The sequence below is a fragment of the Macrobrachium nipponense genome, chromosome 12, assembly GCF_015104395.2.
Source record: "Macrobrachium nipponense isolate FS-2020 chromosome 12, ASM1510439v2, whole genome shotgun sequence".
Lineage (NCBI taxonomy): Eukaryota > Metazoa > Arthropoda > Malacostraca > Decapoda > Palaemonidae > Macrobrachium > Macrobrachium nipponense.
The window spans coordinates 105450649-105474575 of record NC_087205.1 but is presented as its reverse complement, the minus strand read 5'-3'; the positions used below and the strand labels follow the sequence as shown (position 1 = coordinate 105474575).

At 42.4% G+C, this 23927-nt stretch overlaps 1 protein-coding gene across 1 annotated transcript in view; it reads left to right on the top strand.

The window, feature by feature from the left end:
• The first annotated feature begins 1335 nt into the window (after positions 1 to 1335).
• LOC135224909 (serine-protein kinase ATM-like) overlaps positions 1336 to 23927 on the top strand; it is a 57761-nt gene continuing 35169 nt past the window's right edge. Inside the window, exons 1-5 of the mRNA XM_064264234.1 lie at positions 1336 to 1442; positions 5470 to 5634; positions 8665 to 8871; positions 9188 to 9335; positions 10343 to 10550. Of these exons, the coding sequence (XP_064120304.1) occupies positions 1365 to 1442; positions 5470 to 5634; positions 8665 to 8871; positions 9188 to 9335; positions 10343 to 10550 (806 nt within the window). The 5' untranslated portion in view covers positions 1336 to 1364. The remainder of the gene's footprint in view (positions 1443 to 5469; positions 5635 to 8664; positions 8872 to 9187; positions 9336 to 10342; positions 10551 to 23927) is intronic.

Genomic DNA, 23927 nt, shown 5'->3' with positions numbered 1-23927 from the left:
AAAGAAGAAAAAGTATATACGTATTTATCTTTTCCATGAATCTTTTAAAAAATTATACCTTACTTCACTGTATCTAATAATATTGTATACATTCGCATATTATTGTATTATACAAAATACTACTAACATAGTGGTGAATGTTTTGGTTTGGAAATCAGCTGATGGAGAATAAGAGTTTGTTTCATCATATTCAACTCGATTCTGAGTGAATTTTCTTGCTTCGAGTTAGCATAAGGGAACATCTAGATGCTTGACTTATGTGAGACAAGGTAATTTTTCATTATACGACATGTTTTTAAGTAGAAATATGACTTTATTACGTCTCATGAGTGTGAACTAAATTATTTTTTTCGTTAACAGATTACGTTGGTGGCATGTTTATTGAGTAAAAGAATTACGTGATTCTGTTTGCTATTTTCGCTTTATTGCATCGTAATACGAGGTTTACATTATAGTTATCTTTTATTGGCATGAAAACAACAGTAAGCCCAGTAGTTTTGATTAAAATACTTTATTTCAGTTTTATCTAGGGTTGTGTTTTATGGCATAAATTTACGGGAGTTTTATCCTTGTTGCCAATACGTGATAATAGTCGTTAACAGCTTGAATAGTTTTCTCAGCTTCAGCAACAACTTGGTTTAAATTTAACGGTATATTTCCTTGTTGGTCTTTGATCTATAGCAAATAAAGTTATTACATAAAAATGTCCCGAGTCCCATATTCTACATAACACGTGTTTTACTAACGTATACAATGGGTTTGAAAATACCAAGACAAAACGGATGTTGTTGTTATCCAATTCGGTTGTACTTTGCAAAAAAAGTTGTTTCTTGTTCAGTTTTTCATGGCTGTACACATTTATGCATCGAATATAATGTTAAAACAATAGTTTCATCATTCTCTTTTGCTTTTTTTCAACTTACTTATCTAGAAGATGGGATAGAGTTAGGCTATTGAAATTTGGTCTCGTAAAATTGGATTATAAGTCGAATTATTGTAACTTGAACACTACTTGTACACTGTATAAAACCTTGTTATATCTTTAAATACTCTTTCTGTCATGTTTGTATACAATATTTGTTATTTAGAAATGTACTTTCCTTATTCAATGCCATGAAACATAAAAATATGGGGTGGCATTTTGAGGGTTGGAATGGATTAAGGGGATTTTAAGTATTTAAAATTGGGAAAATTGATTTGACGTGCAAGCAGATTGTGCTACGAGCTCGGCCACAGAACTAATTAAACTTGTAGGTCAAGGTACCATTGTATATGTGTGTGTGTGTGTATAAATATATGTTATATATATATTGATTAAGATCTGTTTGCAGAGCCAGGTTGAAAGCAGCAGTGCAATTTATCCCATGCTTACACAGTTACAAATTCTTTCTGAAGTGGAAGCAGCTGCCAGTTGCCTCAACAGTAGAAACTCAGAGAATGAGGTGGGTTTAATTTGTAATAATTTTTTAGAATAACATTGTAGGTTCATCATATTTGTATTTGTTTAAATATGTTGTATTATTAATGAATATTGATATCCTTTAACCAGTTACTCTCTAGTGTTATAGTTGATTCATCATGTTGGCAAGAGATTCAAGATTGGTGACTATTAAAGTCAAGCTTTTGGGAAAGTGATTTAGACAACTGATTGTGTAAATCAAGCTTGGTCATTACATGGAACAAATGTGTCAATGGACCTCCTTTTATAGAGTAATGGTAAAAGTGTCTTGAAGAAAGGTTATATCAAACCATTCAGAACCATAAATAGGTCAGATTTCATGTTGAAAATGAATGACTGATGAAATCAGCCAGTTGTTTAGTTTAAACCTTTCCACATACATCTTTGGGGTGTAAGGCTTGATGTTATACTGAAAATCTGATGGTGTTCAGTGATTGCTAACAGTCAATAACTCTGGGAAGTAATGGTCAAAGTAATAGCCATAGATTAAGATGATATTACTCTCGTGAGATCTTCCTTTTTCTTGTTGTCTTTTGTATGGAAATATGTTTTATGAAAGTTATGGTTGTTTGTGCTTGATAGCAAGTTAGTTAACTTGTTGCAAGGGAGTAAGAGGGTAGGGGACCAACCCACTCTCTGGACTGTTACATTACTTCATTTTTGGTGTGCACTGCCATTCAGACATCTTTGTTACAGGTGCATCTTAACATGGTTGCTGTTGTTGACATGCATTATTTCTTGAGTACTTGGCTTGTCATTTGGTAATGCATATGATAGTTGTACAGATGATAATGCCTGGTCCTTCTTCAGTGAGTTTGATCAGTAAAGGTGTTCAAGGCATAACAGTGTCTTGGTACCTTTTGGAGGACAATAGTGAACACCTGCCGAGGTGAAGATTTAGGTGTCCAAGAGAAAGAGGTCAAAATGTTGGCAAGCTTTGCCTTCCTTGTCTTCCTTGTTGTCCTTCTGATCTTGCTCCTCCTCACCTTCCCTTATCCTAATGGAGCAGAACTAAGGCCTGATAATTTATGCAACCTTTCACATGTATGACCTGGGTTGGAGTGTGTGGATTGAGTCATGAGCTTTCTCACATCCAAATTCCGATCTCTAGTCACCTACTTGGTCATCTATGGAAAGGAGTGACTCTGACTCTGGCCATGCTTGTACCTCTCCTGAGGTATGAAAGGAGACCAGACTTCTCCAGACTGTTGACAGTCCAGGTTCTATGAAGCCAGCTTGCTACCTCTTGGAACTTGCTTGTGAATAGTCCCTGGGTTTTCTAGTGTGCTGCACTGTCCACAGTTGAGTATTCTGGCCAGCACAGGATTGGCAATGCGAGCCTCAGCTTTGGTTGCTCAATTAGGGGTCATTCTATTTGGTCTTCTTCCCAATTCTAGGCCTGAGGATAGAATGTGTTTATGCCTGGTCTCTTTGACATCTTCACATCATTATTTGCTGTAGAGGAATTGTCTCTGGCACTCTGTGTTATCTTCACTGAGAAGGCACAGTGTTAGGCAGACTAATCTTTTACCCCATCTCAGTCAAGGGTCCTTTGTCATTTGTGGATCGTGTAGGACCAGAGGGTCCTTTACCCATATAACTACTACAGTTCACATTGGAGGGCACTTCCCAGTGATTGCAAGGCTCAACCTTAAACTCATGGCCTTAGGGGAGTAGCAATGGCTCTACCTTGGCACCCAGTGTTTCATTGCATTCACTTTGGGTATTTCCCATGAGGCTTCTCCATTATTCCAGCTGCCTTAGTCCAGATAGGATGACTTCCTTGCCTCCAGTCACTTTTCCAAGCTCATTCCCTTGCCTCTGATGCTTCAGTGGAAATACATCCATGTCCATTGGAATATAGCGGTAGACCAACCCAGTGTCCAGTGGAAAGCTGTAGGTTCCTTTAACACCTACTTCCAAGGACCTGTTGTGTGTGTTCAACAACTAGAATTTTTACCTCCAGTCAACAGATGGTCCATGGTTAGCTTAAAGGAAGTGCCGACACCATAAGGCCCCATTATAAAGTAAGTGCTTATAACCACCTTATGATTGAAGGGATTGGCTTCAAAATTTTACTGATATTCTTCAACTAATAATGGAATTTTTCAGAGAAAAAGTTGGAATGTTGACTTCTAAGTGATTTTTATTTATTTATTTATTTATTTTTTGCAAATTAAAAAAAGTCATGATGTCACTTCTTCAAAAAAAAAAAGTCACTCAAAAATCAGTTTTGTTCTTTGCAAATAAAGATATTTAGTTATAATACACGCTGTAAAAGTTTCATCGAATTTGGTTCAGTCTTATTGGATTTAGTATATGAATTTATTTAAAAAAAAAAAATAAGTTTTGAGAAACTGTCAAAAGAAAAACTTTGTGCTTATTTTGTACTAATAACTATGAAAGTATAGTATAGTTAGAAGGCAGAATAGAGCTCTGCTCTCTCTTGATTCATAAATGACTTAAAGTTTGCATTTATGGAGAGCACCGATGTCATGAGGCCTGATTCTATGAAGTAAAGGACTTTATGACAAGGTTATTTCCGTCTAATTTTTACCACTGATTCTACAAATGATACTGAATAAACACAAGTTTTATTTCAGTCTTCCTTGAGATCAAAGCATTTAGTTTGAAAAAAAATTAAATAAACTTCTTAGGAAATAGCAAAAGAACAATAATTCTGGACTCAAACAAGAAAATAAGAAATATTTAGATTGTGAAGGTTCATTTATCCCTGTAAGCCATTTTCTCTTACCAATTATTTTTGAATAAATTTTATTTTTAAATGCATTTTCCATGCTTTTTTACAATTTGTCGTTCACAATGTCATAAAAACGATGAACAAAGTTGTCCGTGAACCACTCTAAACATTCTTTTATAACAATAATATCTCTAGATATGTTTATTTGTGCATAAAACTGTTAAAAACAGTCCATACCTCACTTGGACCTATCCTAAATTATTCATACAGACTTTTACAGTACTTTTTACGATTTGTTGTTCATAGTTCCATAAAAACGATATCGTTGTCCATGAACGAATCTGAACATTCTTTTATAGCAGTAACATTTCCAGATATAAGTTTATGTACGAATAAAACTGTCAAAAACAGTTCATAACTTACTAGGGCCAGTCCTGAGTTATTCATACACTTTTTTTTGTATAATTCTTTTTACCATTTGTGGTTCACATGTCATACAAGCAGTGAACAAAATTGTCAATAAATCAATCTAAAAAAAAATGTTTTTAAGCATTGGCACTGAAGGATATATTTATTGAGACAAAACAGTTGAAAACTGTTAATAGTTAAAATTTAGTGACTGGTTCCTCTTTTCCTCCTAATGTAGGCAAGTTAAACAGTAGAGCATTCTACCTCTTGATTTTTATTTGGAGTTTGGCACATGTGAATCCCTATGTCTCCCTTTAAATGTGGGTCATGCAGACAGCTGAGCATTATCATGAATTTGTTCAAATTTTTGAGGCTGGGGTTTGAGATAGCCAGACTCCAACCCAGGACCTTGTCAACCTCAACTTCCGTGTACCTTACAGTACCAGAAAATTGGTATTTCCAGGTGGGAAGAACAATACCAGTCATGGTCTTCTGACAGTACTTCCTACCTAGGAGTGAGTCTCCATATAAAAGACAAAAGTTTGTATCATATTGAATACACAGTGTAAATTAGTATGATTTGCATTTGTACTGGTCCTAAATATACAAACCTGAAGTATTTTATTATCACACCCCTAACCAGCCCTGCATTTGTCACTATTGCTTAATGAAAAAGTGAGGCAAACATTCAAGTAACTGGGTAGTTGGTTCACCATTGCCCTACTCACTTGCTTCTAGTTAACTTCCTTACTACCAAACTTCAGTGACCGGACCAGCCTTTGCTATAGGTATGTGTTCTAAAAGACTTCAGATTTGTATATCAAAGAAAAATGCAAATGTCCTGAATATATGATGTATTAATTAAAAAAGGAACATGATAATGACAATTATTGTATTTCAGTTTGTGGGGTTAGTAAGTGAGCTGGAGAGAACCTGGACTTCAAGAGATCAGGTGAGCAGTGTATGCCATACGTACATGGAGCCTATAATCACAGCAAGATCATCTATTGTCAGAGCTCTTATGTCTTCACATAAAGGTGTTTGTGAAGTACTTCACTCAACATTGGTGTGTATGCTTTTGTACCTGCTGTTTACATAGTCCTCAATAATAAGAGAATAGCTTAACTTGGTCATGGAATAACTGAAAATTGTATTTGACAAGTTTGTATATTTTCTTCTGCTTTTGTTAGAAAATAATTAGGGTATCTTTGGAAAATTCAGAATAACATTGGTGTTGTGACAAGTAAAGAAATTCCATGTAGTTGCAACTACAGGTATGGAATTTAAACGGATATATGGAAATACTACATAGTATAAATTACTGAATGATAAGGATGATGTTTATTTCAGCACAATCCCATTATTTTATGTTAGCCTTATATGTGGTAGAAGGAACCTCCAGACATACCCCAGAAAATGTTTAGTCCACCCTTTTATATATCTAAGTATGCATCTAGGTCCTTAAGTACATCTAGTGGTGAAAACTGGTCATTCTGTGTGTTTGTTAGATGAACAACACTTAACCCTTAAACGCCAAGCCGCTATTTACCAAAGTGTCTGTCGTATGCTGGCGGCCTTCGGGAGTTAGCCCCGAAGTGGAAAAAGTTTTTTTTTTTTTTTTTAAATCACAGCATGCTTAGTTTTTAAGATTAAAAGAGTTCATTTTTGGCTCCTTTTTTTGCCATTGCCTGAAGTTTAGTATGCAACCATCAGAAATGAAAAAAAAAATCATTATCATATATAAATATTGGATATATGACCGCGGAAAAAAATTTCATATATATTGTATACAAATCGTGCTGTAAGCAAAAAGGTTAAAGCTAATGAATTAATTTTTTTCTTTGTATTGTACACTAAATTGCGATGATTTTGGTATATAACAAATTGTGAAACACAGAGAAAATATTATCACAAAATGATGCATGAATTCGTAACGCAAGGACGTAAACAAAAAGTTTTTTTCAAAAATTCACCATATATCAAAATATTGTGCTAGAGACTCCCTTTTGTTGCAAAATGAAGGTAATTGATTGAATATTACTAGACTGTAAGTGTTTTAGCTAACAATTGCAGTTTTTGACCATTTCAGTTGAGTTAAATTCGAACGAAGGTTGAACTTTTGGCACTTATGATTTACTATATGAAAATATTTCAAAACTGATAAAAGCTACAACCATGAGTTATTTTTTGTTGTACTATACATGAAATTGCACACATTGTCATATATAAAACTTTATGTAACGGCTAATATAAAATGGTGCAAACATTATGACAAAGTGACGGAAGAATCTGAGATTTTCGGCCGAGTTACCGCGTGTGGATGTAAGGAAAAAATGTTTTTCAAAAATTCACCATAAATCCAAATATTGTTCTAGAGACTTCCAATTTGTTGAAAAATGAAGGTAAATGATTGAATATTACTAGAATGTACGAGTTTTATCTTACAATTGCATTTTCCGACCATTTCTGTCGAGTCAAAGTTGACCGAAGGTTGAAATTTTGGGACATTGTGATTTTTATGAAAATATTTCAAAACTGATAAATGGTACAACCATGAGTTATTTTTTGTTGTAATCTTCATGAAATTGCACACATTTTCATATGTAAAACTTTATGTAACGCCTAATATAAAACGGTGCAAACATTACGACAAAGTGACGAAAAAATTTCTGAGATTTTCGGCAGTTACTGCATGCGAACGTAAGGAAAAAGTGTTTTTCAAAAATTCACCATAAATCAAAATATTGTGCTAGAGACTTCCAATTTGTTGCAAAATGAAGGTAAATGATTGAATATTACTAGAATGTAAGAGTTTTAGCTTACAATGGCATTTTTCGTCCATTTCGGTCGAGTTAAAGTTGACCGAAGGTTGAAAGTTTGGCACTTTTTGTGCTTTACATGAAAATATTTCAAAACTGATAAAAGCTACAACCATGGCTTGTTTTTTTTTATTCTTCATAAAATTGCGCACATTTTCATATATTAAACTATGTAACGGCTAATATGAAATGGTGCAAAAATTACGACAAAGTGACGAAAGAATTTCTGAGATGTGATGCTGATGCTTTTTAGTGCGAGAAAAAAGAAATTCGTGCATGCACAGCTGGGTAACGTGTGTAAAGTAAACAAACAACAGCATGATCCGTGAACTCCCAGCATCCCTCAAGGCGTGTGATTTAAAATTTTTCGCAATCTAGCCCTATAACTATTTTTCCGCGAATATTTAAAAAGCTTATTGTAGTCGACGTACCGTACGTCCGATTAGCACCCGACAGGCAATTTTAGTTGACGTATAATACGTCCAATAGGCGTTTAAGGCGTAAATTCTCATTCCCCAGAAAATTATATGAATCATGGAATCATTCAAACTTGTAAGCCTTTTTGTATTTTTACTCTTTTTATTTGTAATTGGTTATGGTAATTACCCTAATTTTCACTTAGAATATACTCCCTTTTTGTGTTTTTAGAATATACTCCCTTTTTTTTTTTTTTTTTTTTTTTCCCAATCTAAATATATTGCAAGGACCTGTATCTGCCTGTAGTTTACTGGAAGAACTGTTTTTTTTTTTTTTTTTTTTTCGTAACAATTGGTTTTTTAAATTGTTATTTCCATTAGATATTAACCATTCATCCTTCTGCCAATAGTCCCCTTGAGTACACAATTTTTTTTAATTTTACCTGTTTCCAGCTGGCGCTAAGTTATTTATCCTAATGTTAAGACCGAAGGTTTGTTAGTTATGAAAAATATAACTTTATTAAAAAGTTGTCATTTTTTAGGTGTCTTGTTTTTCTCTGGTCTGGGGTGCTGGCTGAGACCTTTAAATTTGTTGATTTTTTTTTTCATTTTGATTAGTGAAGATAGGATGGTATTATTTTCTCTATTTGAGGGTTGGTGATTTTTTATTAGTGTATTTATTATCTTTAGTGTCTCTTTTGTGGCTATTACATTGCACTTCATTGTTGGTGTATAGAAAATCTATGCTAAAAGTAATGTAAATGTCTGTAATTTCAGAACTGAGCACAGTCTCTTTTCTATAATGTGGTTTTTCTGTGATGCATTTCTAACATTTCAGTATGTTGGTAACTTCTCTTTCAGTTAAAGAAATCCATTCTTACTAGAAATTCCCAAATGTTAGGGAATGGCAGTGGTTGTGAAGTAGCTCTAGTTTCAGCTGTAAAACTGGATGTCCCCCTGTGTTTGAAATGGAAAACCCGGTTAGAAGAAGCAGAAGTAGCAAAGAGTCAAGGAGATAATCATCATGCAATGCAAGTTCTTGATGTTTTACTAGAAGACATGCAGAAGGTTGGTTTTTGTATTTAGATTAAAGCTGTTATATATTAATAAGGGTTTAATCTTAGGAAGAACTTTCCAAGTTGTAAAGTGTGTTTATGCAGTATGACTAATTAAAATAATTTTTTATTCATTTAACTGTAAATTGTAAGGCAACTAATGGTATCATTGTTTTCCCTTCAGGAACATATAATTTGATTGGAATGATGTGTGGTAAAGATGAGATATCAGTAATCATTTACTTCTAAATACTATATTGACATTGTAGTTACATTGTATTTTGTTTGTGTATTCTGAATTAGATGTCTGCTAAATCTCCCAATGATAGGTTGACTTGAATGATGAGCAGGAAGTTTTGCTTTGCCAAGTTATCCATTCATATGGATGTGTGCTGATGGACTCACTTGCAAAACCGCCTCGAGTTGTAATTACAGAATATTTTAACAGAGCTGTTGACATTTTAGAAGCAAGGCAAGGTAAGTGTATGGTATGTGCGTTATTTGTTGAAATTACATATTTTGTTTATTTTAATATTTCTCAGGTTTATATTTATTTTGCATTTTTTTTGTCAGGTTAACTTTAAAAAATATGGTCATTCCAATAATGGTAGTATCTTGACATCTTTTAAGAACATTGTGAAGATTTTAAGAATGTTTGAAAAATCATTATGCTAAATGTTGTCAAGTGCTTAGGAAAATAGTTTGGAGAACTGAACAAGTCTTAAAAAATGCAAAATATACTCTTTGACTTTATTTTGGAATACTACTTGACATATCCTACTTTTAACCACCAGTGTATTGACTCAGTGGTCTGGTCAACATATTCATAAGAATAATAACAACAACCAGAGATCAATTGTCATTATTATACATATATATTTTTGGGGGGTTTCTAACAGCCATCCAATTCAGTTGGGTGGTTTTTATAGTGTGGTGATCCAGGTTGCATCCTGTCTCCTTAGGTGTCCATCACTTTTTCTTACTTTGTGTGCTGTTTCTAGGAGCACACTCTTCTGAGTGAGTCCTGGAGCTACTTTAGTTTCTAGTTTTTCCAAGTTCTTTTTCAGGGATCTAGGGATCATGCTTAGTGTCCCTAAGATTATGGGTACAATTTCCACTGGCATATCCCATATCCTTCTTGTTTCTATTTTCAGGTCTTGATACTTATCAATTTTTTCCTCTTTCTTTCTCATCTAATCTGGTGTCCCATGGTATTGCGACATCAATGAGTGATACTTTCTTCTTGATTTTGTCAAATAATGTCACATCTGTCTATTGTTTTCTATCACTCCCTCAGTGGTGTTTTCAATTGCATAGTCAATGTAATTTTCAAGTAATGATTTATCTTTGCTTACTTAATATTTCTCAGCCTAACTATGCATAGCTTAAGGTAAATGTAAGTTTATTACATATTGTGGCAGATGGTCAGTATTTGCTTGATCATAAATGATTGTGATTGATCTTATTCCCTAATTTTTTTACAGAATCTGGATGTCAAAACGTTTTAGAAAATAGTTACCACAAGCTTTCTGTATATGCTGATAAACTGTACAGAGATGTCCGTCAATATCTAGAATCTGACATCATTCAGTCAAAAAGGGAGAATATTGCTAGATCAAGAAAAGAAATAGAGAAACTAGAAAATTTAAGTGTGAAAGCACAGGATTTAACTGAAAAGAAAGACTTAATAAGGTAAATGTCATTTTGTTGTATTCAGACAAATAAGGTAAATGTCATTATTTTGTGTTTAAACCAATCACATGCTCTTTCTCCATATATATCAGTTTGTTAATATGTCATAAAAGGACCATAGTAGATGTGAATATGCTAAGTAGTAAACCAGCCCAACTGATTTGGGGAAAATTATTCTGATATTAGCAATGGTACCTCTTCTCACATTTAAAACCAATGTTCTTAGAGCTCCTCATGTTGAATGTTTTCTATTGTGGCTTCCCAGTGGGACCTGAATGCAGTTTTTAGTATTAAGGATATCCTTGTGGTTACTTTACCAAGATGTTACCAAGATGCTACCTATAGTACCATTGTGCTGAATTTTTATGTGGAAAAAACCATTATGACCCACTTGATAATAGGTAAGCTTATGCCCCATGGTTCCAGTTGGTACCTTATGCAGTAACATTAATTATATTGTACAGACTGTATCAAGAGTTTCATTAGGCCATTCAGTGTGATAAAGTTAATATTTATGAGTTGTATTTCACTTAATATCAATTTTGATGTATTGTAAACAAAAATGCACATTAAAAATCAATTTGTTCATATACAAAACAAACCTTTGGTTTAAAAAACCCATTAAATTGTTTATGGAAGGACTAGTGGCATCTGTTCTTAGTCATAAGATAAGTGGAACCACCCACATACGTACCTAGCCGCAACTCATGACCTCGCTAATTACTCTTTTACCGCCCTTGAGTGAGGATATTTTGTTTTCTCTCTCCTCACTAAAGCTATTTCGATTTGTCTGCATTTTCTTTCTGCGTATCAGTGTGTGAATTTCTCTCTCTCTCTCTCTCTCTCTCTCTCTCTCTCTCTCTCTCTCTCTCTCTCTCTCTCTCTCTCTCTGGTACCAAATGCCTATGGCAATTGGAGAATGGTAGTAGATCTGTCAGCACTGAACCTCTTCGTCAGGAAGATGAGGTCCAAAATTGAGTCTGAGGACAGTCTTGGTAGCAGTGAGAGAAGGAGTCTTTGTGTTGGTTATAGATTTAGGCTTGAAAGATGCATATTTCCATCCAGATACCAATCCGTCATTCATCCCAGAAGTTTCTATGATTCAGTCTTGCAGAACAGGTGCTTCTGTTCAAGGTGCTCTGTTTTGGTCTGACAATGTCTCCTTAAAGTGTTCACAAAAGTGTTTACACTGGTGTCAAAATGGGCGCGTGCTCTGTGGATCAGATTGATTAGATACCTAGACGACCGGCCAGTCCTGGCAAAATCCCGAGGGAAGTTTCTTCAGGACAGAGATCGACTGCTTCAACTTTTTCACAGCCAAGGTATTGTGATAAATTTGGAAAAGTCTATTCTACCCCGCAGTCAAAGGATTTTTTTTATCTGGGTATGGTTATAGCCACAGTTCAGGCAAAATTCCTTTCTGTCTGATCAAGAACAACCAGGAAAGTAATGGCAAGTAATTCTGGGCCTACTAACTTCTCTAGAAAAGTTGGTTCCTCACAGATGCCTACATCTGTAGTTGTTATAGTGGAGACTGAAGAAGTTTTGGTCTCCAGCAACAGATCACCCTCACATGCAAGTCCCCCTGTCTATAGAGGTGAGGAACAACCTGTTATGGTGGTTAGACGTCAACAAGTTGACGGTAGGATTGCCTCTATGTGCCTTCTCCAGATCATCTTTATTCTCGGGTGCATTGACCAAAGGTTGGAAACCTCATCTTAGAGGACCTGGTAGTTTGGGAGGCTGGAGTCTTCAGGAAAAAACAGCTCCACATAAATGTGGTGAAGTTGAAGGCAGCATTCCTAGCACTACAGGAGTTTCACGAGATGGTAATGGGGTCACTCCATAGTCTTGATGACAGACAATACTATGGTAGTGGTGTATGTAAACAAATGGGGCTAGTGTCTTCACAGCTACATCTTATGACAGTAGAGATAAGGGCCAGATACATCCCAGGAAAAAGTAATGTAGTAGTAGCAAACAAATTAAGCCATCTGGAACAGAATATGGAAACAAAATGGTCTCTGCATCAGGATGTGGTAGTTAGGTTGTTTCTCTTTTGTGGAAAACCAATGATAGATCTTTTATCAACAATATATAACAGAAAACTGGAAGTCTATTGCTCAGTAGTCCCAGACACGGCTGCAGTGGCAGAAGACGCCGTGCAGTATTTGTGGTTTATACAACTGGGACGTATATGCCTTCCCTCCATTTTGTCTGATCCGTCAGGTCTTGAACAGAGTGGTGAGGTCCCAGAATCTCAAGATGATGCCGTTAGCTCCTCAATGTCCACAGACAGAATGGTTTCTGGATCTACTATCTCTGCCATGAGAAGTTCCAAGGAAGTTCCAAGTTCCTCTTGGGCACAGTCTACTATGTCAACCTCACTTGGATAGGTATCACCAGTTGTTACAGTCCCTATCTCTTCAAAGATGGAGACTGTCAAGTATCTCCTGTGAGCGAGACGCTTTTCTTGAAGAACAGCATCTCAGATGTTGGGTTATATCTGGAAATCTTCAATGTCCGTGTACTGTGAAAAGTGGTCTGTCTTTTGTGATTGGTGTCGTAGACGAGGTTCTTCTCCACTTGGAACTTCTGTTCAACAAATAGTTGACTTTCTAGTCTATCTCAAAACAGATAAATATTTCTGGGGTCGACCTGTGTCTGCCGGTGAAAAGTTCCTGTAGCTCTCTTTTCTAAGTATGAATAGATCCTAAATATACCAGAGAAAAAACTAGCATGGAATGCTGAAGTTACTACCTTCAGCTCGATCACCCCCCAAGGGCGTCAGTATAAGCACTAGGACGAGTGGAAGCCACTTCTCACAGGACTTCTGCCAATTAGAGGATTCCTCTCAAAGTCCCCCTCACGGTGAGAGCCGTTACAACGGCTACCCCCTCAACCTCCACTCGCTACTACTACTAATACCACGCCGCCATCTTCATTCCTGTTATTAGCCTCTGTGTATCCACACGTGTCTCAGCAGCTCCCTTAGTGCCTTATTTTGTCGAAGCCATGTCTTCTGTAGATCTTCCTGCTTCGTCATCCAAGTTGAGTATTCCATTTTGTGTTTTCGTAATTCGTATGGTTACGATGCATTCCATTTTTAGCCTTCGGCCCCTTAAAAAACAAACTGGGGCGCCACTAGCTCAGCCGCCATTTTGGATGCATCATCAGACGTGTGCGTTGTTGTTACGGGTTATTTCTTTTACTTGTTTTATTTTATTTTAATTTTATTCTTATGTTTAATTACGGTTATCGTTACCGTTTTCGTATCACGTGCTTATTCATCAGCCGACTGAGTTTGGATTTGGTTCATAATTTTAAGGTAGGCCTAACACGCTCATGACATCCTCTGGGGTTCTTAAAATGTTAATTATTACATAGTTTAGCCTCTGGCTTCTCCCCAGCCCCTCAAGAGCGTGTTCGTGCCCCTCTGTATGTATTCTTTATCATGTATTGTATATGTGCCTTTTGTTGGGCTACTAGCTAGCCTATTGTATATATCATTGTAGAGGAGTGAGTTCTCTCTCTCTTTCTGCTGATGCGAGGCATGCATGCGTTATTGTTTTAATGCGAACCAGATAGGTACTTGATTTTATGCACGTTTATGATTTTCATATCACTGAGAGGTTGGAAGAGTTGCTCCCTCCCCTGGCTTACCTGACCAGGCCTAGACTAGGTTTTGGAGGGTATGCCAGGTGCCCCTTCCCCTATACCCTTAGGCCTCTCCCCCCCGTCCGCGCTACGGTGTCTAGCGGGGTTGGAGTATATCAAGGATAGAGAGTCTCTCTCTTGTCATTTTGTTGGACCTATCCTCCCTACCTGACCAGATCGAAATTTCGATTTTGGAGGGTTTGGTTGAGTGGCCACCGTCCACGCCATGACTTTTTTGGAGGTTTATCTGGCCTTCCTGACCGGATCCATAAGTGATCTCGGAGGGCTAGGCTAGATCCATACTGGGTATTCTCCTTACACCTTATGTCCCTCTTGCAACTCTTCCATGATGCCTCATTATTGTATTGTAGTTTTGTATTATATTATTATATTGTTAAATTGGGTGGTATGGTTTGTATATTGCCTTGGCCTAGCCTCCTTTAGGATAACAGCTGGCTTACCGCCTCCTGCCCCCTCCTTTAGTAGTAGGCTATGACATCACGTTTGAGAGAGATCACCGATCGGTTGCTGTACCAATCACAACGGGCCATGGGCCCAGTCGATCTACTACCCCCGTAGTAGTAGGCTACACAGCCTCCAGTAGGTGCCTATCTCTGATCGGGTTTGTGGCCAAACGATCACGACTGACCACTCCCCCCCCCCAACTCCCCAGCTTGGCTCTGCCTGACGCTGTCTTATAGCTCGTGGTGCTAGTAATCTTATCGCCTCAACCTTCACTGATGAACATTTGTTCCGGGTCCTCACGAAAGCTCTGTTACAGATATTCCAAGCGGACCTGTATGAATTCATTATGGCGAGATGAGCCTGTAGGAAGTACGTCCTGGCTGGTGCCTCTACAAGACACGAACCTAACAGACTCATAAAGTCTTCAATATGGGGCGAAAATCTGTTCCCGAAAGACGAAGTTAATAATGTCTTTCATGAGGCAGCCAGAGCCAACCAGAGTCTTCGGGTCCGTTGGGGACTGCCTTTCAAAAGGAAGTTTGATGGCCCCGGACACCAATCCAGACCTAGGAAGAGGCCAAGGAAGTTCCAACCTTACCAGACCTCTCATCCTCAGGCGGTAGTTCAAGCAGTTCCGGTCTCTCAGGTCGGTAAGCCTTCGACATCAAAGGCTCAACTGTAGCAGCAGTTTGTTCTGGTGCAAACTCCGCCGGCTCAGCAGCCTTCAACCTCAACAGCCATAGTAACCTCCCCAGCCTTCAACCCCTCCTACGAGTCACGAGGTGCATTTTGTGGCTACAATAGGCATGCCGGGAGTAGCAGAGCCAGAGGTGGCGCCCGGCTGCTGGGCGGAGCAAGAGGTAGAGGCTTCAGAGGAGGCAGAGGTGGCAGACCTGTAGCCAACCAGTGGGAGGGAGATTATATCTCTTCCGGGACCATTGGACCTTCAGTCCATGGGCCCACAGTTTCGAAAGGTCTAGGGTGGAAATGGGAGAAAGGGCCTCCCCACTAATCAGTTTTCACCAGACTCTGACAACGGACATTCTAGACTATGCCAAAGATCTCCTGCGGAAGAAAGCTATAAAGAAAGTAAAACGCCTAAAGTTTCAAGAACGTCTGTTCAGTGTCCCCAAAAAGGACTCGGACAAAAGAAGAGTGATTCTGGACTTGTCCCGTCTCAACTCATACATTCAATGCGACAGATTCCGTATGCTGACCGTCTCGCAGGTTGCGGTACCTTACTTCCCCGTGGGGGTGGCCCGTCCCACCACCAAATCTATAGATCTTACAGACACTTACTATCATGTCCCAATAGCAAGAAACTTCTCTCATTACCTAGGCTTCAAACCAGGAAAGCAAGCTTACTCATTCAGAGTCATGCAGTTCGGGCTCAACATTGCGCCCAGGGTATTCACCAAATTAGGAGAGACGATAGTTCAAGAGCTAAGAACTCAAGGGGTAATATTAGTAGCCTATCTAGACGACTGGCTCATTTGGGCAGCCAGCGAGGACGAGTGTCTCAAAGCAACAGCCAAGGTGATAAAATTCTTAGAATTTCTGGGTTTCCAGATAAACAAGGAAAAATCTCGGCTCGTTCCGGCTCCCTGCTTTCAATGGCTGGGAATCCAATGGGACCTAAACAAACACAAACTATCTCTCCCATCCAAGAAGGTCAGGGAGATAGCGAAGGCTACAAGTCAGTTCCTCAAGAACAAAAAGGCTTCTCGGCATACCCAGGAGAGAATCCTAGGTTCGCTACAGTTTGCGTCGGTAACCGACGTCCTATTGAAAGCCAGACTGAAGGATATCAATCGAGTTTGGAGGAAGAGCGCCAACGTAAAACTCAGGGACAAGATCTCTCTAATTCCACCCATTTTAACAAAAAGGCTCCGTCCATGGACGGAACGCCGGAACCTGGGCAAATCAGTACCACTACAATTCCCTCCTCCGTCTCTTAACTATCCACACGGATGCATCTCTGAGCAGCTGGGGAGGCTACTCACAACACAAGAAAGTCCAAGGAACCTGGTCGGAGATGTTCCGCCAGTTCCACATCAATATTTTAGAAGCGATGGCCATTTTCCTGACTAAAACGTCTGGCTCCAGCCAGAAACGTTCATATAAGGCTAGTCTCGGACAGCTCAGTAGTATCCACTGCATAAACAGAGGAGGCTCCAGGTCAAGCAGAATAAATCACGTGATGATTGCGATTTTTTTGTTAGCAACGAAAAATCATTGGCACCTGTCAGCAACTCACCTGGCAGGAGTGAGGAATGTCATCGCAGACTCACTTTCCAGGACAACTCCGCTAGAGTCGGAGTGGTCCCTGAACATGAAGTCGTTCCTTTGGATTTGCAATCAGATCTTGGACCTTCAAGTAGATCTATTCGCCACGGAATCCAATCACAAACTACCATGTTACGTGGCCCCCAACCTGGACCCTCTAGCCTACGCCACAGATGCAATGGCCGTAGATTGGAACAATTGGCAGAAGATTTACCTGTTTCCACCAGTGAATATTCTGAGGAAAGTCCTGCACAAACTAAGATCTTTCACAGGACAGGTAGCATTGGTGGCACCCACCTGGCCAAAGAGCAACTGGTTTCCGCTTCTACTAGAACTGAATCTCCCGCCCAAACGGATCCTCCGTCCATAACTAACACAAGTAGTACAAACTCGGACTATGTCAGTTTCCTCAAGAATTCTGAGTGCCCTAACTTTATGGACTTCATGAAGTTTGTGGCCCAAAAGGAAGCTAGTATTGATCCACTAAACATCTTATTCATAGAATCAGATAAAAGAGAGTCAACGCTCAGGCAGTATGATTCAACAGTAAAGAAATTAGCCATTTGTTCCGACACGGGATACAAACCTTTCGGTCCTTTTACAATAGGAAGGTTACTAGCGGCAGCTGGATAGGGCGTAAGCTTTCGAACAAGGGGTTCGATAGTTAACTGCTTGTCCGACAGTGCGCGCGCCGCTTGACTGGGAGGTGAAGAACTACTTTTGCTTTCAGCCTGCTGACATGTGTACATGTTTATCAACGCTCTCTGCCCGCTTCATCGTCGTTTGGTCTTTCGTATGGTTGTGTTTTCTCTTTCTGTTTGCAATTGTGAAACTGAAATTGTAAGTACAATTATTCTTGTTTTCATTATCATTATTATTAGTGAAGTGAATAACGGATCATGGATTCACCGCACCCTCCGATTATCCGGCGACTGTGCCCCAGAACTGAAGGGCGTAAATGCGGGAAATTCCGCTGTTTCCCAGAAATTAATCCGCATGTATTGTGTGCTCGGTGTCGGGGGCGTGAGTGCTCTCGCACCGAGCCGTGTGTAATTTGTGAGAATTGGTCGGAGGTGCAGTGGGGCTTGTATGAGGGTAGGAAGAAGCGAAGGCCTGCAAAGGAGTCGTCGGAAAGCTCTCCCGCGACTCCTTTGCAGGCCTTCGACTCCAGGGTACGCCGGCCCCCCTCACTTTGTGTATTCTCCTCATGTGGTATCAGTATCGCCTACAGCCGCTGTACAGGGTCTGATTGCCGTACCGAGGGGGGCGTGCCGCTGTCGCCCGGGTTTGCCGTGGTGCCGCGACCAGACTTTTGCTGTCCTAAGAGCTCGCCCCTGGACCTGCCGCCAGTACCCAGGATGTCACTGGCTGTGGCTCCGCCTCCTGTGATGCCTGTGCCACCTGCCGTACCTGCCCAGACTGTGTTGACCGTTCCTGTAGTTCCTGCCATTCCTGCTGTTCCTGAGAGGTCCACACCTGCTGACGTCGTCCCTGCTCGTGGTGTTGCTGCCCTAGACGTTGGTCTGTCCGGACAGGTGCGTCCGGGCCCTGTTGCTTCGGCAACAGCAGCCCCGGCTCCACCCTGGATGGCAGACTTAACATCTGTCCTGAGGAAGCTGACGAAGAAGAAGAGGAAGAGGAGGAAGGTGTCGTCGTCGTCTTCATCGTCTTCTTCGTCGTCGTCGTCTGCCGCCTCTCCCCCTTCAACTTCCAAGAGACAGGAGGAGACCGAGAGGGGTCTGTCGCCGTTCCCCCTCCTGAAGGGGGAGGATCTCAGGATGTGCTCTTGTTCGAGGGACTTGACAGTCCTACTCCACAAGATGCAGTGATTCCCGAGATCCAGAGGAACTTTGCCGAGGTTATTGTGCTGATTCGTCAGCACAACGACCTCGGGGAAGGATCGCCGCTCCCACCATCCGAGCCCACGTCCCGGCTCGAGTCGTTTTGGGGCCCGAAGAGGGAACCCAAACTGACGGTGGGGCTGCCGCAGTCTGAGCTTGCCGATTCTGTTCTGTACCAGGTAGAGTCTCTCGTCTCCAGACAGGAAGGCTCTCTCAGGTTGGGCAGATCGAACAAGCTACTTCCACCTTCTCTACTGCAACGGCGGCGTTTTTTACGTGCCTTCAGAGGATCCAATGCCGCCCAAACAGGTGAACCCATGGTTAGCTAGGCTAACTCCGGGTGTGTCTCTGCAGCAGCTCCTGTCGGAGAACCTCTTGTTCTCACAGCAAGAGGCACTAGGCCTGGAATCTACCACTATGGCAGCTTTCCAGGCCGTCTCCTGGTTAGACCTGTGGTCCCTCACAGTGTCTAAGGTCGCAGCCAACTCCGGGGGAATCTCCCCCGAAGAAGACTCGGCTTTCAGGAGACTTTGTCAGTCTGGAGGAAGAGCCATCTCCTTCCTCGCCCACCAGATGGCAAACCTGTGGGCCAACCTGGTACTTCGCCGTAGGGACGCAGTCCTTACCCGAGTATCCAGGGCTGCTGGGCGTGAGGCGGCGTTGGGCCTACGCAACGGACCAGTATGGAGTTCCTCCTCTCTCTTCCCTGGAGAGATGGTGGATGCTGCGGTGGACAGACGGCGCACTGACAACAGTGACCATCTTGTTCACGCAGCCTCGAACTGCGGCCAAGCCCAAGAGCTCGGCCAGCACTTCCTTGGCTGCTAAGACGATTGCCTCGTCGAAGCCCCGAGGAAAGACTCTGTCTTCTTCGACTTCTGCCAAAGGGGGCCGTAACCAACCCTCCTCCCAGCCGTCCTTCTCACAAAGGGGGGCAGGGAAGAAGTCGAGGAAAGGGGGGAAATTCTAGGGACGGCGTTCCCCCTCACCTGCTGCTGGAAGTGGGGGGGTGCCTGGCGAGCCATTGGGCAACTTGGCAGCGCTACGGTGCGGAGACCTGGATAGTAGATGTCCTTCGGGAGGGATATCTATTACCCTTCGAATCTCGGCCACCCCTCACCTCCAACCCGGTCCATCTGCAGACTTACGTTCCAGGATCATCGAAGGACGTGGCACTACGACAGGAGATTGAGACCATGCTGAGCAAACGAGCTATAGAGATCGTCACGGATCAGTCACCGGGCTTCTACAGTCGTCTTTTCCTGTGGAAAAGTCTACAGGGGGCTGGCGCCCGGTGATAGATCTCTCTCCCCTGAACCGATTTGTTCGCCAGACTCTGTTCACGATGGAGACGGCACGTTCCGTGCTCGACTCCATCAGGGAGAATGATTTCATGCTTTCAGTGGATCTATAGGACGCGTACGTATTTTCAAATACCCGTCCATCAATCCTCCAGGAAGTACCTCCGCTTCATCCTCGACGGGAAAGTGTACCAATTCAGGGCACTTTGCTTCGGTCTCTCAACCGCCCTAAAGGTGTTCACGCAAGTGTTCACTCTGGTGTCTGCTTGGGCCCATTCGCACGGGATACATCTTTGAGGTATCTCGACGATTGGCTAGTCCTGGCTCGCAGTTGCTGGAGGACAGGGTTCGACTACTGGAGTTCTGCCGCGATCTGGGGATCATGGTGAACTTTGAGAAGTCCGATCTCGAACCCAAGCCGAGGATGAAGTACCTGGGTATGCTGATCGACACGGTAGCAGGGCGAGTCTTCCCTGCAGACTCGCGGATCAGCAGATTCAGGGAGGTAGCCGACCAGTTCCTGTCTCGGCAGGAACAGGCAGCTCAGCAATGGCAAGTCGTGATCGGCCACCTGTCGTCACTTGAAAAGTTAGTCCCTCATGGGCGTCTTCACCTGCGGTCTCTTCGGTGGAGACTACAAGGAGAGTTGGTCACAGGCGACGGACCCACCATACTTCCCCATGTCCCTGACGCTGGAGGTAAGGCAGGACCTAGCCTGGTGGCTCGACGACAGGAACCTCGTAAGAGGAGTGCCTCTAGGCACTCCCCCCCTGGAGATGCTGCTGTTCTCAGACGCATTAAACGAGGGATGGGGCGCACACCTGGAGGAGTTGCTGACTTCAGGAGTGTGGGACGATTGCGACAAGCACCTTCAATGTCCTGGAGCTCAAGGCAGCGTTTCTCGCTCTCCAAGAGTTCCAGGACCGCTTGGGGACACTCAGTGGTGTTGATGTGCGACAACTCCACAGTAGTGGCTTACGTCAACAAACAGGGGGGCCTTGTCTCTCTCCCGTTGTATCAGTTGACACGGCAGGTGCACGAGTGGGCCGTGGCTCACTCAATAGAGCTTTCAGCCGACTACATTCCAGGGAAGAGGAATGTAGTAGCAGACAAGCTCAGCCGTCGGGATCAGGTGATAGGAACTGAATGGTCCCTACACCAGGATGTGGCGGAAAGGCTCTTCAACCTGTGGGGATGTCCAGTCGTGGATCTGTTCGCCACCCGGCACAACAGAAAACTCCAGGTTTTCTTTTCAGCCGTGCCGGACCCATGGGCAGCTGCAGAGGACGCTCTTCAACACCCGTGGGACAACCTCTTCGTCTACGCCTTTCCCCTTTCCCCCGTTCAGCCTGATTTGCAAGGTGATCAGCTGAGTGCTGGCCACCCCAAATCTCAGGATGATCCTGGTGGCTCCCAAGTATTCGGACCTGTTGGCTCTGCTTGCAGAAGCACCAAGAGAGATTCCCCATTGGCACAACCTTCTCGCCCAGCCACACGTAGAACGGTACCACCGAGCAGTCCAGTCAATACAACTTCACTGCTGGCTGTTATCCACCATCTCTTGCGAACGAGAGGCTTTTCTCGTAGCGCAGCAACAGAGATGGCTGGAAACGTCAGACAGTCCTCTGCAGTTGTGTACCGAGGAAGTGGGCCGTCTTCTGTGGTTGGTGTCGTAGACGGGGTCTATCTCCTCTCAGAGCCACTCTTCAGGAGGTAACGGATTTCCTCGTGTTTCTTCGCCGAGAGAAGCTCCTCTCAGTCCCCACAGTGAAAGGATATAGAGCCGCCCTGGCACTAGTCCTGAAACAGGGGATTGGACATCTCGAACTTGTTCAAGATATCCTTGCTCACGAGGAGCTTCGAAAGGTCTTGCCCACCCAGGGAACTCAGGCCCCCTGAGTGGGACGTGACTCTCGTCCTTAGGAGTTTGACTCGAAGACCCTTCGAGCCACTCTGAGAGTTGTCAGACAGGGATCTGACCCTCAAGACCCTCTTCTTGCTGGACCTGGCATCGGCGAAGAGAGTAGGGGAACTTCATGGTCTTTCCTTCGATGTGAAACATTCCAGGGGATGGGGATCTGTGTTGCTCGATTTCGTCCCGAACTTCGTTGCGAAGACTCAGAAACTGTCGATCCCTGACGACAGGTTCAAGTCTTTCACAATCTCCTCGCTAATGGACTTCACCAATAATAGTGCGGATGAGATGCTGCTTTGTCCTGTGAGGGTGCTATGGCGCTATCTGAAGAGAACTCGACACCTCAGGCCTGAATGCTGATGCCTCTTCGTTAGCACCGGGGTGACCAAGAAAGAAGTATCCAAGAACACGCTTTCTTTCTGGCTGCGTGAGGTGATCAGGAGAGCGTATGAGGCTGATGGTAGTGATGACATCCGTACGCTCCGTCCGAGAGCCCACAAAGTCAGGAGCATTGGTCCTTCCCTTGCATTCCGCAAGAACTTCTCCGTGGCGCAGGTCCTGAAGGCAAGGGTCTGGGCCAACCAGACTACTTTCACCTCCTTCTACCTTCGGGATATTGCTCACAAGTCCTTGGATATTTTTTCCTTGGGACCCGTGGTGGCTGCTCAACACGTTGTGTAGCTAACCCAGACCCTCGCAGGCTGAACAGCATCGAGTCCTGGTGTGACTGTGAGAATGGATGAGTGAATGAGAGTGTGACTGGCTCCTCTTCCCATCTTTTTCTCCCCCTCTACCTGTGGGCAGAGGGACACGGTCGTCATCATGCTGGATAAGGACGAGGTGCAGGTGAGCTATGTGACAGAGCCCCATCCTATCCCTTTCACTAGGGATAGGAGTAAATATCCACCACTTCCCCCAACAATGGAGGGGGGGGGGGGAGTGGATGCCAACAAGAGACAAACCGATAACTTTATATTGTCTCTTGCAAACAGGAACTTATTCTTGCTTGCTGGTACGAAGAGATACGCTTGCCTCTCTCTTAGTACTTGGTCCAGAGGTCTGACCATTGATCCTGCGGTGCACACCCCCTATCAATCGGACAGATGCTTGGATCCCTCCATCGCTCTTACGACCAGGGAGGCATTCCAAGGTTGGGCGAACACCAGTCTGTTCACAAAAGACTCAGATTCCTCCCACCAAGAAGTGAGTCTTCTATTGTAAAAGGTCTGAAAGGTTTGTATCCCGTGTCGGAACAAATGACAATTTGTCGAAAATTGCATTTTTCCTAACTATACAAACCTGAGGTCCTTTTACACATAGTCCCACCTCATGCCACCCCTCACTCTGCAGTTTTTGCTTGGGCCTAAAGCAAAAGTGATTCATCACCTCCCAGTCGCGCGGCGCGCTCACTGTCGGACAAGCAGTTAACTACCGAACCCCTTGTTCGAAAGCTTACGACCTATCCAGCTGCCACTAGTAACCTTCCTTTTGTAAAAGGACCTCAGGTTTGCATAGTTCGGAAAAATGCAATTTTGGACAAATTGTCATTTTTCTAAAAGAATCGGATGCTCAAAACATGACTACAAATCTGGCAATTTCGTTCTTTAGAATTCTATTTGAAAAAGCCTAGCTGCTAGTACCATTACTACAATCAAATCTGCCTTAAGGAAGATTTTTCATCTGGGCTTTAATATTGACTTGTCAGATTCGTACTTCTCGTCAATCCCAAGAGCATGTGCCTGTGTGAGACCAGTAGACCGCCCTCATACGGTCTCCTGGTTTTTAAATGATGTACTTAAATTAGCCTCAGACACTGATAATGAATCATGCTCATGTATAACCCTTCTCAGGAAGACCTTATTCTTAATGAGTCTGGCTTTAGGTTGAGGGGGTAGCCGTTGTAACGGCTCTC